Source organism: Mustela nigripes, chromosome 12 (assembly GCF_022355385.1).
Source record: "Mustela nigripes isolate SB6536 chromosome 12, MUSNIG.SB6536, whole genome shotgun sequence".
In the NCBI taxonomy this organism is placed as follows: Eukaryota; Metazoa; Chordata; class Mammalia; order Carnivora; family Mustelidae; genus Mustela; species Mustela nigripes.
In genome coordinates, this window is record NC_081568.1 from 38,182,004 (window position 1) to 38,201,672 (window position 19,669).

The window sequence follows — 19,669 nt, forward strand, 5'->3', positions numbered from 1 at the left end:
TATTTCCAAATGAATCACCTCAGGTACTCTACAAAGTGAATTATAGTAGTTGACTTAAGTGTGACCTGAACAAGACCTTTGGAAGGACTCTGATGGCCTGCTTCCTAAGTGTGACCTTGCTGAGGACAATCTGCCATCAAGCTTGAGGTTGTTCTTTTCAAGTGACAAGGTAAAGGTTGTTCTTTCTGGGGAAAGGTCATTCTGAGAGAAAGAGCCACCATCAGGAGGAGATGCTGTCAGAGACAGCAAGCCTACCCAGGATTGGAAGGCAGCTCAACTACTGGCCACGCTGCAGGTTGAAGTTGAGTAAGACCAACAGGGACAAAATGTTGACAGGAATCTAGCAGGCAGAGTCCTGGGAATGGGAGAGGCAGCCATACATCCTTTCTGTCTCCATGATTCTCTCGGAAGATGCAAAGCATTCTTTAAAGATGAGTGTATCGGCAACTTGATGATGAGATTCTGGTGCTGATCAGGTTATGTCCAGATCAAGGAAAGTAGACATTCCTAAGTCCTACCATGTCCTTCTCATGACATTCCAGAAAGATGTATAAACACAGGACAGTGACTTGTGGGGAACAAGGCACCACTCTATTATTGGCTGGGCTGGTGCTTTTAACTCCAGTGTAGAGCATTCTGGTAAGGTATAATGTTAGCCTTACTTCCCTCAAGCCTGTTTATAAGAGCACACCCCAGCACACAAGCTGAGGAGAAGGGAGAGTACGTGTGTTCCCCGAGAGGCTGAGTCCTGTGGCAGTGCAGAGCTGCGAGGAAAGATAGCCAAAGCAGGCGTGGCATTCCAGTCTGTCCTTTCACTGTGCTGGCTTTCTGAAAGCAAAGAAGCAGAAGAGGCTGCGTCGTGGACATGATCCCCTACAGGCTGGACCCTGTGTGAGGTGCAAAATAGAAAACATCGACTGACCTTTTAAGGAGTGTGGAGTAGTGTCAAAGCGGAACATGGATAGGCAGAGCAGGGAGCCATGAGAAGAAATACCAGAGATAGAGTAAAAGCCAACCCCACGTGGTGACTAGTGTTGCTGTTCTTTCAGGGTCATAACTGTATTATCTTCCTGTTAGGAGCTCATTCTCTCCTCCCAAGGCGTGGGACACTCGAGGGACAAGAGTTCCTCCTGGTCCCTCTCTTGTCAGCCTGGCCCTGCCAAGGTGCCTTGCCTCGGAGGACAGGGCTGTGGCAGGATCCAGCGATGGCGTGTCCCACTGCAGGGCTGGGGTGGGCCACAGCGAGGACAGGCAGCCCTCACAGCTCTCAGGCTCAAGGAAAATAACATGAAACTTGGAATCCAGAATTGCCTATTTGTTTTGACGATTGGCACCGTGCCCTTCTCCACTCCTAATTTATGACAACTGCACAGACATTATGGAAGTAGCAGATGTGGGAAGGGCTGTTTAAACATTAACTTTCCTCCTGATACTAATCAAGTTAACTTTGGGCACAGAAAGCGGGATTACTGTGAATTCCTTTAATAACTGTGAGTCTTTTTCTCTTGGACTTAAATAACACACTCACACATACACACATACACACCCTTTTATTTTCTTACTCTCTTACTGCTTGTCCTGAAGCTGCTGTTTGGATAGCTTTTCCGCTGCTCTCTTTGACTTTCTGTACAGTCTGCATTGTTGAGCCCCAACTCTCTCTCTCAGCCCTTTCCTCCCTTCTAACATCTCGCCTGTGGCTCTACCTGAGTTTTCTTTTTTTAAAGATTTAATTTATTTGACAGAGAGAAAGAGATCACAAGTAGGCAGAGAGGCAGGTGGCGGGGCGGGGGGAGGCAGGCTCCCCGCCGAGCAGAGAGCCCAATGCGGGACTCAATCCCAGGACCCTGAGATCATGACCTGAGCCAAAGGCAGAGGCCCAACCCACTGAGCCACCCAGGCGCCCCTCTACCTGAGTTTTCTTAAACCACGCTCCTTATTTTCCAAGTACAACTTCAGCTGTGCCATATGTCCCTTGTTTCTTAGAAACAAGGTGTGGTTTACATTGGGATAGACAAGATTTTCACAAAATGATCTTGATGCTTTTGCTTGTTTTATTTACTAAACTTTTATTACACTGTGGACTTTTACTCTAGAAATAATGTGGATTGGCTTTAAGAATGCTAGTGTTTTTTTAACAGTCTCAAACAAGCTCCATAATTTTAAATGCAAGATTACCTCCCAAGCAGTGCAACAGAACACCCCTCTGCCTGTAAGTAAAGCTGTGGTCTGCTCCCCCTTCTGTGTCACTCTGAAGCCCCCATTGTATACACAGGATATACAAATGTAGATGAGGCAATTCTTATCAGAAGCAATTATACAAAGGATTGAGATATGTTTAAAGTCATTTCCTGGAAGCTTGTGGTGATATGTACTGTCTCTGTTTGTCTAATCCAAAGGCCTGCCGCATGAACAGTCTGAGCTCATTATATGACTCAAAAACCTTAGAACAGTCACTTGTGTAACAGAAACTGTCTGGAAACAAGGGGTATTTCCAGTGGGAGAGATGTAGTTTCTTAGGTCAGCAAGGACTGGTGCATACTTGTTCCTAAAGAAAAAAAGAGAAATATAATGACCATGGGTGATGGCCAATAAAAAATTCCATTATGTATGAGCTTATATTATAGTTCTGACTTTTTTAACTAAGAAAAATATGAATAAAACTCTATGTGTGTTATAACAGCTTGTCTATAAGAGATATGGGAGAGAATTTTAGATGAATAAGAAATACTCAGTTTTATAACACATACCAAAGATTATGCCATATGTAGGTTGGGAATAACAGTACTTGTTATTTACTGATATTTGTAATATTTAAAAGTACTGAGTACTCTTTCTTTGCTGAACATGTAATACTCACAATGGCTCTATTATCACTCCTTTTACAAATGAGGGGACTGAAACTTAGAAATGTTAAGTAGTTTGCCTAAGATTACAGAGCTAAGAAGTAATGTGCAGATGGTAGATTAATGCAAAACAGACATAAGATGTTCCAAGTGTACGTATTTTTTTTAAGTATCCAAAAAAGAGAGTGGTAAAAGGTAATTGGCATTTATAAAAAATATTTAATTCTACTGTCATGTAAACTTGATAAAGTAAGATCAACTTCATTCAGTATTTTGAATTAAAATTTCTGTCACAAAACAGCGTTGCCTGAACAGCGATGACAGTTCCCATCTGTCTTTTCATTCTCTCGTGGACAGAAGTTTGTCATGTAAGTCAGGAGCCAGAGCACAAGGGTTTTACCCTTAGTTTCCCCACCCCTAGCTGGGTGACTTTGAAAAAGGCACACACCCTCTCTGGAGCACAAAAGAGAGGGCCATTCCTACCAAACTGGAATGTTTTGAGCACCTTGTGAGAGTATAAAAGTAAAGAACTTCACTGGTGAAATCCAAATAAAATCTGTAGCTTAGTTAAAAAAAAAACAAACAAACAAAAAACAGAAGAAGAAGAAGAAAGTAAATCACTTCAAAAACCAAACCACTTTAGGAATAAATCTAACCAAAGAGTACAGTTTTCTATACTCAGAAAACTGTAAAACACTAATGAAAGAAATTGAAGATGACTCAAAGAAATGGGAAGATATTCCATGCTCATGGATTAGAAGAACAAATACTGTTAAAATTTCTATACGACCCAAAGCAGTCTACACATTTAGTGGAATCCCTATCAAAATACCTACAGCATTTTTCGAGCTAGAATACACAATCCTAAAATTTGTATGGAACCCCAAAAGGCCCTGAATCGCCAGAGCAAAGCTGGAGGCATTACAATTCTAGACTTCTAGTTATAACACTGTAGTGATCAAAACAGTAAGGTACTAGTACAAAAATTTTGAAACAGAAGAGAAAACCAGAAATAAGCCCACAACTCTACAGTCACTTAATCTTCAGTAAAGCAGGAAAAAGGCAGTCTCTTCAACAAATGATGTTGGAGAAACTGGACAGCTACATGAAAGAGGAAATAACTTTCTTATACCATATACAAAAATAAATTCAAAATGGGTTTAAAGACCTAAAGAAACCATTAAAGACCTAAAGAAGCCTAAAGACCTGAAGAGACAAGAGACCATCAAAGTTTTAGATGAGAACACAGGCAGTAGAACTATTTGACATCAGCCATAGCATTTTTTTCTTGAGATGCCTCCTAAGGGAAGGGAAACAAAACTGTTGGGACTACATCAACATAAAAAACTTCTGCATAGTGAAGGAAACAATCAAAAAAATCAAAAGGCAACTTACTGAATGGGAGAAGACATTTGCAAATGACATATCTGATAAAGGGTTAGTATGCAAAATATATAAAGAACTTATGGGACTTGTAACACCTGGTGGCTCAGTCACTTAAGCATCTGACTCTTGATTTCAGCTCAGCTCTTGATCTCAGGGTTATGAGTTCAAACCCCACATTGGGCTCCATGCTAGGCATGGGGCCTGAAAAAAAGAAAAAAAAAAGAACTTGTGGAACTCAACAACCAAAAAATAAATAGATAAATAAATCCTATTTTTTTTTAAATGGGCAAAAGACATGAATAGACATTTCTCCAGAGAAGGCATACAGATGGCCAGCAAGCACATGAAAAGCTGTTCATAATCACTTATCATCAGGGAAATGCAAATCAAGTCTATTATGATATATCACTTCACACCTGTCCAAATAAGTAAGATCAAAACACAAGAAAACAGATGTTGGCAAGAATGTGGAGAAAGGGAAACCTTCTTGCACTGTTGGTGGGAATGCATACTGGTGCAGCCACTGTGGAAAACAGTTTAGAGTTTTTTGAGGAAAAAGTTAAAAATAGAACTGTCCCACAATCTAGTATTTGCACTACCGGTATTTACCCAAAGAATACAAAAACACTAATTCAAAGGGATATATGCACTTCTGTGTTTATAGCAGTGTTATTTACAAGAGCCAAGGTATGGAAGCAGCCCAAGTGTCCATCTATTGATGAATGGATATAGAATGTGGAAATATTATTCAGCCATAGAAAATAATGAAATCTTACCATTTGCAATAGCATAGATGGATGTAGAGAGTATAATGCTAAGTGAAATAACTTGGAGAAAGACAAATACTATGATTTCACAACTATGTGGAATTTAAGAAACAAAACAAATAAACAAAAGGAAAAAGAGAGAGAGAGAGAAAGTCCAAAAACAGACTCTTAATTATGGAGAGCAAACTGATGGTTACAAGAGGAGACGTGGGGGTGGGAGAATGGGTGAAACTTGTGTTGGGGATGAAGGAGGGCACTGGTGATGAGCACAGGGGTACATATGGAAGTGCTGAATCACTAGATGGTACACCTGCCACTAACATTACACTGTGTGTTAACTAACTGGAATTAAAATAAAAACGTAAAAAAAAAAAAAAAAAAACAGAAATAAACGATATCACTGTTTAAAAAAAAGAAATAAATTATATCCACTGTTTAAAAAAAAAAACTAAGTCACTGTGCATATGTAAAGTGCTCTCCTTAGCATTGTGTAAAAATACATAGGAAGAAAATCAGGATTTCTTGAAAATCAGTTCCTTCCTACCTCTCTCCACTGCATGTTTCTCAACCATTTCTCATCTGTCATCGATTAGCTTCCATGCATATTGGATTAGCTTCAGTCCATTTCTTCTTCTTCTTGGCCAAGAATGCTATTCTGATCCCTTTTCCAAAATAATCATGTCTATGGCCTTTAAATATTAGCCAATATCATCCTTTATGTCTTTTTCCAAAGATAAAATTCTCTTGCCATTAGGGTGTCTTGGCAGTACCATTTACTGTGCTTACTTTGTTTATTCTCAGAGTTTGCTTTTATTTTAAACACATGACATAGATATGTATTCCTTTTTGTTCTTTCATTATATTTTATTTTTACTAACTTGAAATTAGTCCAATTTTTTATTCTGGAAAGGCATTAGAAGTCTGACTATAATAGTCTTAAACTTTTAAGCTTAAAAACTTAATATGTTATAAATAATTATTATGTTATTGCCATATAATTAAACCACCACTCAACACTTTTAATACAGATGTGCAAAATGGCATGTCTCCTATAAACAAAGATCTTCTCTAGGCAGGCAGGCGGGGCAGAATAGTGAACCAAGGACCTTTTAGAACCCCATGGACCACTCTGGTGTTGATGCACCTACATTTATTATACCATAGTTGTTCATTTCTTTTCCACAAGTTTAAATAATCTTTATGGCTAAATTGGTTCCATGTTTTCTGTTATTTATCATAAGTAAAAAATCTGTAGCAGAAAAGCACTTTAAATATCCCTGCTCTGATTTGTTTCTCCCTTCCCCCACTCTGGACACAAATTTGTATGTATACCTACACACACACACACACACACACACACACACACACACACATATCTTTTGTGACTTTCATAAGGGATAGATCCTCTACTCCCTAATGTCTGGAGACCTTCAGTGATCTGTAAATATTCTCCATGCCTCGCTAGCTTGTCTTATAATTTAAAGCTTTCCACTGTGTTAATGCCTGAATGTCTGTTCCTGGAACAAAGTTCATTTACAAAAATGAATGGGGCTTACACATGCACACCTTCCTGGTGACCAGTTGTATGAAACTTTTCATTAGTCTAACTCCATCCAAAGAGGGATTTGGGGGAATACAAAGTGGCACAGGTGGAAACTGTTCATTTGTTTATGGCCAATAAGATGGGCAAACAATGAGTACTAGTCCTCTACAAGAGTTCTAAGAAGAACTTAACTGTGATAGAAAGAATCAGGGGTTTGCATTGAAAGGACACAGGTGCAGATCTAGACTTTGTTGCCAATTAGACACTTAGACTTGGTTTTTTTAAAATAGGAAAACAGGAATAATTAAAACACCTGACCTTTATTTATAAGGATTAAAGAAAACTGTACATAAAAAGTACTTTATAAACTATAAAGCAGTATATAAATGTTGCTTTTCCAAATTCTATCATTGATAAAACAACCATCTGCCAAAGTATGTTGATGGAAGTACTATCTCATGGGCTTTGATTTACAAAAATGTGGTGGTCTTAAAAATCCTTCCTGCCCTTCAATGAATGTGGGATTTAGTCATCACGAGGCTTTAAATTGAATATATAAGCTTTTGATTTTAACTTTAGAAAAGCCGCATGTTAGATGAGTCAGCATAACAGAATCAGCTTTTATTTGATTCATTTGCTTCCAGTGCAAAAGCTAATTTCCAGGCTTTTTATGAAACAGAACAATAGGCTTAAGATGTTTTAGCAATAATGAGGTTGGTAGACTCCACATCAGGGAACTGAAAGACTTTGAGGGTTTAGCCATCTCCTATTTAAGGAAGTAGTCTGGCAGCCAAAGGAGTCTGAGGTAGCATAATGAAGTTTAGAAACTAAAATTGCCTTTCAACACATGCCAGAGGGTTTAACTTTTAAATTTATAACAACAGTATTTCCCAACCAGGAGCTAAAAATGCACTCTCTTTACCTGTCTTCCTCCTTCCTGGAGACTTGAAGTCTTTGCAGGTGATTTCTTTGCATCATAAACTCCTTTTACATTACAAGCAGGAAGCACGTAGCTGTATAGAACTCACCAGACCCCTTGTGTCATCAGTGGCTTGGAACTAACCAATGTAAGAAATAATATTTACACTTAATATACTATAGACTTAGAAATTTCTTGTAATAATGTACTATATACAATAGGTTTATAATCCTAAGTAAAATATCCCCTTGGATGTCTGTAGGTATCTCAAGTTAAAATACCTCATGCTGGGACGCCTGGGTGGCTCAGTTGGTTGGACGACTGCCTTCGGCTCAGGTCATGATCCCGGAGTCCTGGGATCGAGTCCTACATCGGGCTCCCAGCTCCATGCGGAGTCTGCTTCTCCCTCTGATCTTCTCCTTGCTCATGCTCTCTCTCACTGTCTCTCTCTCTCAAATAAATAAATAAAATCTTAAAAAAAAAAATACCTCATACTGAGCTCTTGAGCTCACCCTATCTCAAAACCTTGCTCTAAGGTATCCCCCTTATCTGATCTTGACCACTTGGTTCCTTCTAGATTCTCAGCAGAGAAAACTTGGAGTCATCCTTGATTGTGTGTGTATGTGCATGTGTGTGGGTGTGGGTGTGTGTATTTAAAAACTAATCTCTTGAGAAATTCTGCTAGCCCCACCTTCAGAATATATCTAAAATAAGATCACTTCTCACCAGCCCTGTAGGAGACCCTCATCACCTCTTGTCTGGATTTTGCATTTGCCTCTGAAGTGTTTCACCAGCTTCACCTTTGCCTAGTGCAGTAATTCTCAACAAGGCAGCCTTCACAATCCTTCTAAAAATGTCAGATCACATCACCACTGTGCTAAAAACCCTCCAATGGCTTTCTCATGTCACTCAGAGGCAAAGCCATGTTCTTAGAATTTCATACCAATCTTATGGGACCTGGCCTCATTACCAATCTGACCGCATCTCCTCCCACATTCTTCCTCATACACTGTGGTCCAACCACAGGGCTTTTGCACTTGCTGTTCCCACAGCCTAGTAATCTTCCACCAGAGTCTTATGGTTTACTCCTTCACTTCCTTCAAGTCTTTGCTTAAATGGCACCTTCTCAGTGAGGCCTTTTGTGACTATTCTAATAAAGATTATACCACACCCTCCATGCCACACTTCTGTCTTGTTCCTTTTTCCCACTGATCACCATCATGATGTGTTTTATATGCTTATTAAATTTATTGTCTGTTTTTCCCCACTAGAATGTAAGCTCCATGAGATCAGAAATGCTTGACTGATTTATTCACTGATGTATCCCCAGTGCCTAGAATCAGGTCTGGCACATAGTAGGTTTGGCCACCATATATAGCTGCACAGGTTGCATACTTAACAAGGTCAGAGCACTCTATTTATATGGAAATGGTATACCTTGGAGTTGTGCAAAATTTCAGCACCACAGGATTTTTTAAAAAATCTTTGTTGAATCAAAGAAAACATGTTTTGCCCTAGTATTTTAAGTACACCTCTGTCAATAATCTCTAGAAAAATCGCTAGTATTAAAGGAACACTTGGAGAGTTTATAGACTCACAGACCAAAGGAAGATATTTATAACAGCCCCTGGATTGTGGGTTTAAAACTACCTACACCTCCATAAATACTGTTTACTAACTAAACAAAGTATTTTGAATTTCACTGGAGGTGGGCAAATTGACTGTGTTTTGGAACTCTACATAATCACTATTTCCCCACAAGATAATTGAACAGTAAGTGTTATTTTAAGTCATCTTGGAAGAATTCCCAGTTTCACTGTAGGAAAGAGAGTTTATATCTTGGGATTTTGTTTTGTTTTGAGAATCAGCACACATGACTGTTCATACAGCTCTTGTGTCTGGCTGCAACGTTAGATCCATTCCTTCAAAGATGTTTTGCCATATTTCAGCAGGGTTTACTCATTCACCTATCCTATTCTCTACCTTGGTAACATTTTCTCCTGGCATGTTGCTTCCTGTTACGGCTGATTACATAAGATTTTATAGATAAATATACCAGCCTCCCTCATCTTCCTGTCTGAGTAATGCAGGAGTGTCACAATTTCCTTGGAGTAGCCACTGGTGATGTCATAACCTTTCCTTAGAAGGATGAATTGTCAGGAACCAGGATTTCACTGAAGCCTGCTGGTAGAAATGACGAAAGTCTACTGGAAATGTTGCCAATAAAGGAGTTGACAATGGTCTTTGAAACGTTCTCTAGTAACGTAGTTACTAGTATGACCTGGAGGCTACTTACTAATGTGGTTCGCTATATTGAAAGAATGAGTCCTATATGATGAGGACACCCTGGTTCTTTACCAGTCACCAAAATGATCTGGTTTTCCACTGGTATCTGTTATGTTATGAGGTTAACATGGCATCATACTGTCAGAGATTCTTTGAGAGATTTACAAGTATTTTCACATCCTTTGAGTTAAGAGGCACAGAGTTATGCAGGTGCTTCTTTTCCTCTCTTCTTCCCATTGGATTCATGTAGGAGGCCATAGCTCTCACAGCAGTAGTGGAGATGTCATACCCCCTCCTGCATGTGAGATTATCAAATCCCAAATCCTTTGGTGAGGTTGAAGGAAGTGAGGCAGGAAGGGGTGTCTAGGGAACACTTAGTCAAGAGGAAACACCAAGAGCTTTTGAGCTTTCTCAGTGAGAAGTAGGTAGCTGATGGTGCTTTGCTGCTGAAGGCTCTGAAGAACAAATTGTTAAATTTTACTGAGAAACACTTTACTTTTATTCTTGCCTGCCCCTGGGCTGGTGAGGATGGATGGAATATGTGTATAATAAAAGTTGCCCAAATTGCCACATTTAGTGCTATTTGAACATAATCTGCCCTTACCTACATTATGAACAGTACAGCCCGGACCCACAGTGTGGATGTGCTCCTACAAGATCACGTTGGCTGGTGTCCTCCTAGACCCCAGCCTCCTAACACACCACGCAGCCACACCCTCGCAATAGGCGTGGCCTGACCATCAGATTCCAGATCTACTCCTTGATTGTTCTGGAACCCAGCCCATTAGTCCAGATAGTTTTCCCAATCTGGGCCCTATGGCAGGCCTTGGTGCAGATAACAGGAAGGAGAATAAGTTAAGGGTTAAGAGATTGGACTTCAGAATCAGTTACACTTAGCTCTCACTAACTGTGTGAATCATTAACTGTCTTTGAAAGTAAACTGTATTTTCCTCTTTCCGTAATTATTCACACTCTTCCTTCTGCTGAGAATGATGACTGCCTCCTACATCCTTCAGTATCCATTTTTGCATCCTCGGACCATTTTAATGTTTGTTCCAGAGATGAACTTATTTTATATCTTTCTGTTCACTTGTATTGTTATTGTTTTACTTGTCATGCATCTTAAACAATTTTACTAGATTTAGTAGACAGGTGTGCACCTTAGACTTTTGGTAACCTCAATGTGAGGCACATGTTGTTTAATCAACAATGATTAAATATTTATATAGAAGGCTCATGAAAGAATTTAGGTTTCATCTAATATTCCAACCGTGACAAGGAAAAAAAATACATTGAATCAAATATCTTCCTTAGTAACTGAATACTACTGAGTAATTCACCTACTATAGATTCTGAAGATCAGACTGTTTACATGGACTCTTTCTGTCTATTCTTCTGTGAACAGAAATGTTACGTGAGTGGCTCCATGGGGAAACACTTAGTCTTTAGTGGAGAAGCTCTGTAGGAAATTAAACTAACCAAAAGGAGGATGTGAACTCCAGTCTCCAACCGCTGCATCCTGTGTCCTGGTTACAAACATGTTACACCTAAGGAAAGCTCCATCTTATGTTTGCTCTGTGTTTTTGCTAAGAATCCTCTTATATAGACAAGAAATAGGAAAACCACTTAGATAACTCATCCGCTCCCCAAGTAAAGTAACATATGAAAATACTTAGGACAAGAAAAGCACTCAAAAAATGTTAGTTTTTGCTTTTGGTTTTAATATTGCTTCATTCTTTTAAGTTGTGCTGACCAGTACGGCAGCCACTAGCCACGCGTGGCTACTGAGCACTTGAAATGTTCCTTTTCCATATTGATTTGTGCTCTCTGGACTGCTTTGTGCTCTGAGTACAAAATATTAAATTTCAAAAACTTAGTATGGAAAAAAGAATGTCACATATCTCATTAATAATTTTTATTTATAATGATTGCATACTAGTTTGGATATATCAAGTTAGATAAAATGTGTTATTTAAGTGAACGTTACCTTTGCTTTTTATTGTATTCGTGTGACTACTAGAAAATCTTAAATTACGTATGCAGGTCACATTTGTGGCCTGCAAGATGTTTCTATATTGTATTGCAGATATTCATTAAGAAACTTGATCAGCTAAGAGAAAAGGAAAAAGAACAAATTATAGCTGAACAAATATAAACTACTTTCTTGTTAAAAATTGGAGCTAAATGTGGCCATTGTTTTGTGGCCAGTTTTAGCCTTTAAGAAACTATACTAATATTTTACATCTAATGAAAAAAAAAAATTCCTGTTTCTAGGTTACTGGTTGGTTCCCCTTGGAGTGGCTTTCCTGAGAACCGAATGGGAGATGTGTATAAATGTCCTGTTGATTTGTCCACTGCTACATGCGAAAAACTGAATTTAGAAAGTAAGTGGTAATTGGCAATATTTTTTTAAGAGATGACAAGATCTCATTTGTTATAACTCTAGCAAAAAAAAAAAAAAAAACAAAAAACAAAATCAATCATAGTCTGTCTTAAAGAATATAGACAGCTTTTTTGCCTTTATATCTTTAGTTATATAGGTCTAGTTGGATCCAAATTTCCAACATAGCTTAAAGACCTGATTTAATAAGATGCATGAGAAATGTGCTGCCTCTTGAACCATCTACCCCCAGACTATGGACCAGTTTCCATCAATGTTTAGGATTATTTTGCTGATTATTTACAGATATCAAAGTCTCTCCATAGCTCTCTCCCACCTCAAAACAATTCATTAGGTATAGACCTGTCAATACTAATATTGCATTTGGAGATGCAGAGAAACACTTGTTTCTGGTCACTATTTGGAATACTTTGGAATTGTTTGGAACTGCTATTTTAATTATCCATATCTCAGATGATTTCTGTTAATGCAAAAGTTATTAAAGTTGCAAGACTAAAAAGCTAAACAAGTCATGTTTCCATGCAATGTTTCCTGGTGCATCTAAAAAATTACTCAATTAAATCATCATCATCATATAAAAACAAAACAAAACAACAACAACAAAACAGCACTGAGGAGGCTTAGGGTTCTAAAGAACTAAAGCCTGGATTAGGAAAATACAGTGTAAAGGAATCAAGGGAAAGTAGAGATTCAAAAACAGTGATTACTTAGAAGTAAGGGCATGTTTCTTGCACATTTATGTGTACCTAATTACTAGTATCATTTCTGGCATATAATAGGAGCTCAATAAACATGGGATGGAAGGAATATCAGTGCTGTCAAATGCTATAGGGGTTGAACGGTGTGAAGACTGAGTACAATCGTCAGCTTATACAAGGAGATAATGAGTGAGCTAGATCAATGATCTCCAAACATTTTGAACACTCATCTATATAAAACATAAGTAATACATAATGTTTCTAAAAATAATAAAAATATACACATTAATGGGGAATGCTCAAAGGTTTATTACATAGTTCAAACATTTTATTATATCACCCCAATGTATCATATCACCTCTAACTTTTGAACACATCCCAATGTATATATTTTCTATTTTTTAATATTATAAAAGAATTTATAAGAATAAGCACAAGGGGGGCTCCTAGGTGGCTCAGTGGGTTAAAGCCTCTGCCTTTGGCTCAGGTCACGATCCCAGAGTTCTGGGATCGAGTCCCTCATTGGGCTCTCTGCCCCACAGGGAGAGAGCTTCCTCTCTCTCTCTCTGCCTGCCTCTCTGCCTTCTTGTGATCTCTGTCAAATAAATAAATAAAGTATTTTTTTTTAAAAAAGAATAAGCATGAGGCGTTATATGTAAGCAATAAATCACTAAATTCTACTCTTGAAACAAACAAACAAATAAATAAGGTTTAAAAAAATAAATTTAAAAGAATAAAAACATACACATAGCAGTTTCATTATTTTCTTTCTGCACTCCAGCAGATCACACTTTGCAACTTTCTTGCCTAGAGTATCAATCTAGTAGTGTTGAGGGGAGAAATAAGTCACAGTGAATTTAGGAGCCTGTGAGGTATGAGCAAGTTCTACAACTAAAGGTAGACCTTTATTTCTAGAAGTTACAGAGTGAAGACTTGGGAAAGTATTTCCATGGAGTAGCAGGGTTGAGTGAAGATTTTCTTAATGGAAAGGAGATGATCTTGTGTATAGGAAGAATAGAAGGAAGTGATAAAAGGGAGTAACCATTAGTCAAGAATTGAATTAAGTGGTTGGAATTAACATCACTGCTCTGTGCGAAAATTATTCTTAGAAAGATTTCTCCCTTCTCAAAGACACAAGGGAAAGAGAGAACAAGGAGGAAGTTCCAAGAATGACCTTTAAATAAAGATAATAAAACAATCACCCTGGATCAAGGGGGATAAATGAAAGTGGCAGTGTTGGCTTGGCAGAGATCAGAGAACTTGAGTAAATAATACTATTGAAAAGAATTGCAATGATCCATAGCTCAAGAATGGCTACAGTGGATGATACCCTAGTTCAGTGGGAGAGAGAAGGTTGGGGAGGTGTATTTATTATTTTACATGGTTAATCTCACTATTTCCTTTTAAAATTCACTCATTGGTGCTTTGCTCCAGATTCTACTGTATGGCATTTTCTTTTCTTTCTTTCTTTCTTTTTTTTTTTTTTTTTTTTTTTTTTTTTTTTTTTTTTTTTTTTTGATTTCACTTTAAGGACTTTTTTTTTTTCTGATCCATCATAAAACATTAGATGGAGCAGTCGTGACCTTGAAAAGAGTATGTTAGCAAATTGGAGACCAAATACTGTCCTCAGATATGTTTTGTTTGGCCAGCACTTTGTTTTTAAAAAATTTAAATTTAAATGCCTAGAAGTCATACCCTTTCCACCCACCAGCCCCTAATATCTGACATTCTGTAACCTCACACATTTAAGTGCACAAGCTGCCAGATGAGTGAGGGACCCTCATTTCTTTGCCTATGATTATATAATGTGAGTACCTGGATATGGGACACTAAATTCATACATGCTACACATAAACATCAGCATGTGGTTTGTTTGTTTGTTTTTTAACAAGTTTAAATAAATGAAGTTTTATTCACTTTTTAAAATCTTTTTCCCTTTGAAAGCTTCCACAAGCATTCCCAATGTTACTGAAATGAAAACCAACATGAGCCTCGGCTTGACACTCACAAGGAACATGGGAACCGGAGGATTTCTCGTGAGTGTTTACCTTTCAAATTCTCATCCATTTCAAGAAAGTATGAAGTTAGGGTCTTCTTGCCATCCCATCTATCAAATCAAATCTCGATACTTAAATGTTCGAGTTTGCTTTTGGATAAATCGTGCAATGTGGATATCCAACATGAAATGCCCTTCTTTTGATGTGTAGACTTCTTCAGATATTCAGCAAAACCAATGCCACAAAACATCTTAGAAAAAAACAGCACAAGGAATACCAGTTCTTTGCCCTTGGAGAGTATGCTTAGCATTTGTTGATAATAGCAGAATTCCAGGTTTCATTTCTCCTTCCCATAGGAACATTCAAGATAGGTTCTGCTAAGTCAGAGAGTACATTTCAAACCTGAAGAGTATTTCTGCCTTTAATCCTTTGCTATAACTGTTGGCAAATATGATATCATCTAAGTCATGACTGGGTTTCTTCCTATTTCATGTTAGTGTTTACTCTCATTTATTTTCTAGAATGCTGTGAAAAGACATCACAAATCAGTGCGATAAAATACCTTCTTTAACAAGTGGTCTGGGGACAATTAATTGGTTAGTAACTTGTATATCCAAATATACTTAAAAGTGAATTAAAGAGTTAATACTAAAAACTGGAAGAAAATGGAAATTTTCTGAAAGAGGGAGGAGTTTCTGATCTTAGAACTAACAGAAGAAATAATATAGGAAATTGCTGAAAAGATTTGACTATATTAAAAAATTAAAACCATCACATACCAAGAAAAATTTTGAAGGCAAATAAAAACCCAAACTTATTAGGCATTTTCATCAGCTCATAGATGATACTAGTTATATTACCCTGTTAAAATAGCCATAGAATGCTTAATAGTTTGGCTTTACATTAGTTATTTCTATGTCATTGACATGCTTACCTAAAAGCCTATGTGTATAACCAAATTATTCTAAAAATATAATCAATTGTTACCAATTTCATTCTACTTTTATTAATAGACACTAGTATTCTGACATTGGTATTTAGACATCAGGTATTGCTTATAATTTGTGTAATTCAAAGCATAAATGAATATTGCAATGATCTTCATGGTTTATGATATTCCAGAGTGTTTATAAGGTTGCCTTCCTCTTTTTTTTTTTTTGTTTGCTTATTTGTTTTTAAGGTTGAATAAAGTCAGGAAGAGGAAAATATTAAAATATAATAAAATTTAATTTTAAAAATATTAAAACATTAAAATATAAAAATTATAGGATGTGCTTCAGAATTTTTAATGTGTAACTTCAGATAAAGTAAATTAAAATTGCTAGAGAATTTCAGAGATTAACGACCTATGTAGCAAGCAGAGAAGGATGGAAGAGGGAGCAAGGGAAGGGGAGAGAGGAAAAAAAGAAAAAAATAAAAGCCAAAGCTTCCTTTACATACCTAAAAGGTCAAAATCTTAAGATACTCTTAAGAATTATGTGGAAAAGACTGACAATCATCACATTTTTTTGAAACTTCCTAAGTTCTGGGCTTAAAGCAGGAATGTTGTTCTGGCATTAACAGTTGGCATATTCTAATTTCAGCTTCTAAATGCTGTTTTCCATTGCTTTTAAAACAAAACAAAAAAATCTTGAATACTTCATGAGCTATTGTTTTTCGAGGTGATTTTAAAAAAACAACTGGGGATAGGGATCTAGGAATTAGTAATTGGTATCTAACCAATTGGTAATTGGTAATTGGTAAACTAACCACAGGCATCAGTTGTGATTGTCTCCTAACTGATTGGCAAAATGAATCAGTTTTTAATTTTTTTATTATGTTATGTTAGTCACCATACAGTACATCATTAGTTTTTGATGTCGTGTTCTGTGATAAAATGAAACAGTTTTATAGGAGGAACAACAATGGCTTATTCCTTGAACATGAAAGATGACCACAGCTGTTTTTCCTTTGAGCGACCAACAATTAAACTGGGTCCAATAAATTCCCTTTTATTCTTTCAACTGCTTTTTGCAAGTTCACACTTTTTTGTTAAGTTTTAATAATTGATCCACAGCTTTAAGTAAAGTTAAAGTAAAAAAGTAAAGCTTTTGACTTAAAGCTTTAAGTAAAGATGCTCTTTAAGATCTTGACTAGATTTCTCGTTCCCATTTTTGTCCTTTTACATCTAGAAATTTTAATATTATTTAATATAATGTTTCCCATGTGGTTTAATCACAATTGAAGCAGGAGTTCTTGGCATGCAAAGGCTGCTGAAAAAGAGATTTGGGGCTGGGTTGATGGGAATATGAAGAATGGTAATGTCTGGTGTGGGCAGGGAGTCAAGTGCCAGTTTGGATGACTGAAGGTTTTAGGTCGTAGAATTAGAGGGATCAGAAGTCCTCCAAGAAATACTTCAGAACAAAGTTAAAAACTGGCAGTTCAGGAATCTCACTGTGTTTGTTTAGACCATAGAGTGTTTTTTGTTTTTTTTTTTAATCTGGATTTTCACAAAAAATATGTCCTCTTGGGCTCTCCTTGAAAATGGGAAAGATCTCGCAAGGCTGGCGATGGGCAGGCACCATGGTGGCCTGTCCCTGTGTCTGAGGCCTGGGTTCTTCATGCATCATGGGGTCTATACCAGCCCACAACACTCCTAGGTTCCTGCCTGGCCCTGGAGCTTGTGGGCTTATGGCTTCTGCAGAATAGTACAAATGGTAGTATATTGAGAGTGTAGTGGTATAGATGAATAGTATAATATGTGTTCAAGAATAACAATAGCAGTGATGCTGGCTCATAATTATGACCATTTGCTATTTACCCCATGCTGTCCTACATGTTTTATATCTACAGACCCACTTAATCTTTACAGCAACCTAAAAAGATAATAGGTATGATTATCCTCATTTACAGATTCAGCTCCCAAGGCCCAGGTAACTGAGAGACCAAAGATGAGAGACCAAAGCTCTTTCCCTAGCTTGGGGGTTGGAGGTGACCTGAGGGTCTTCTCCCTGCACCCCCAACACCTGCCTCCCAGCCCACCTTCTACCTTCTTTCTCCCTTACTTCTGGTTGTTCTTTCTTTCTGAGACACTTTCTCTGAAAGGCTTTGTTTGACCTGTTAGTTATAAGAGTTGACAATTCCTGGTGTCCTATAAAGCCATAGAAATGATCTCGGAGTTTCACAGATGGAGACGTAGAGGACTCATGTTTTCCCTATGTTTTGTCGTTGCCCTCATTTCTTTGAAGACGTGTGGTCCCCTGTGGGCACAGCAGTGTGGAAGTCAATATTACACAACAGGGGTTTGTTCTGACGTCAGTCCCGATTTTCAGCTCTTGACCAGCTTTGCACCTGCAGTTCAGAGTAAGTGATGAATGTGCAGTGGGTCTGAGAAATACCTTACGTGAAGGGGGAAGGTGGGATTTATCAAGTACCCTCAAGTACTTGATTACTTTGTTCCATCTGCATATGAGTGTGAAGACTGAATTACCAATGGAAATGTTTCTTTCCTCTTTTCCTCTGTAGCCTGCCCTTCCCTCATAGATGTTGTGGTTGTATGTGATGAATCAAACAGTATTTATCCCTGGGAAGCAGTAAAGAATTTTTTAGAAAAATTTGTCCAAGGCCTGGATATAGGCCCCAAAAAAACACAGGTATGGATTTGAATAATACATACACTAACCCACAGCTTTCTTTCTGAGAAAATATGATTAGATTTGAGGTCTTCATTTTTGCATTTGTCAGATCCCTATATTAAATGGTCATCTTGACTGTTAATTGAAACTTGTTCTCAGTTGAAACATTGAGTTGTTCTGTCTATGACTTTGTGCCATGCTGGTCTTTGAGATTTTAGATTTCTTTTTCTAATGTAAGCATTGGATGCAGGATATAGCAGTGTGTGTGTGTGTGCCTGTGTGTGTGTGTGAGAGAGAGAGAGAGAGAGAGTAGTGAGGGGAGGAACAGAGGGGGAGATAGAGAATCTCAAGGAGGCTCCACACCCAGCACAAAGCCTGACGTGGAGCTAGATCTCACAACCCTGAGAGATCATGACCTGAGCTGAAACCAAGAGTCAGATGCTTAACTGACTGAGACAGTCAGGTGCCCCTGGGATATAGCATTTTAATTCTCTTTAGTTGCTTATTTTTCCCTCTTATAACTCATGAATTTATTAATAGATTTTGAAATCCAGTTATGTATTTTTTTCTTGACAGCTACTTAGACTAATTATTAATTTCTTTTGTGTATTGTTTGCTAGCAATTGACAATTGTCCTTGAATTCTGGGATTTTTATAAAGAAGTCCATAGATAGTATAATCCTATCTTTTATTATTTTTTGTCTTTTATCATATTTTAGTCTGTCCTTCCTTTTTTATGCAGGACAAGTCTTTCAGTAGTTTTGTGTAGCTATCTGTGTTTTAACAAGTCTTTAATTTGCTTTTCTATCTTCTTGAGATAGATATCCACAGGAACAGAAGCTTCCTGCTTTAATAAAACTGAATAGCATTTATTGTTAAAGTTCTGGGTCTTTTTTTTCTTTCTTTTTTATTGGATTTGCCATTTCATGGCTCATTCTGGTTGTAGAAGCACACTGAACCAACATCAACAAGGACCAGTTCACAGTAACCTGTGGAAGTTCTTGGGTTGTTCCTGTCATCTGATGCCTTAGTGTCCAACATCTAGTAACAATTGTTGGAACATTTTCCCCTCAATGCTTTGCAGTTAAATATATTGAAATTTGATTTTCTGACTTCCTGTACAGTATTACAAAATGTCTTTATATATTTTTTCCATTGACATTGCTTCTCAGTACCAAAAGGACACTAATGTCCACTGAAACTTTGGCAGTTTCA

The 19,669-nt window shown here is 37.6% G+C and overlaps 1 protein-coding gene across 1 annotated transcript in view; it reads left to right on the top strand.

The window, feature by feature from the left end:
• ITGA2 (integrin subunit alpha 2) overlaps positions 1 to 19,669 on the top strand; it is a 110,858-nt gene that overhangs the window by 29,870 nt on the left and 61,319 nt on the right. Inside the window, exons 3-6 of the mRNA XM_059417106.1 lie at positions 12,019 to 12,128; positions 14,788 to 14,879; positions 18,068 to 18,182; positions 18,345 to 18,472. Coding sequence (XP_059273089.1) covers positions 12,019 to 12,128; positions 14,788 to 14,879; positions 18,068 to 18,182; positions 18,345 to 18,472 — 445 coding nt within the window. The remainder of the gene's footprint in view (positions 1 to 12,018; positions 12,129 to 14,787; positions 14,880 to 18,067; positions 18,183 to 18,344; positions 18,473 to 19,669) is intronic.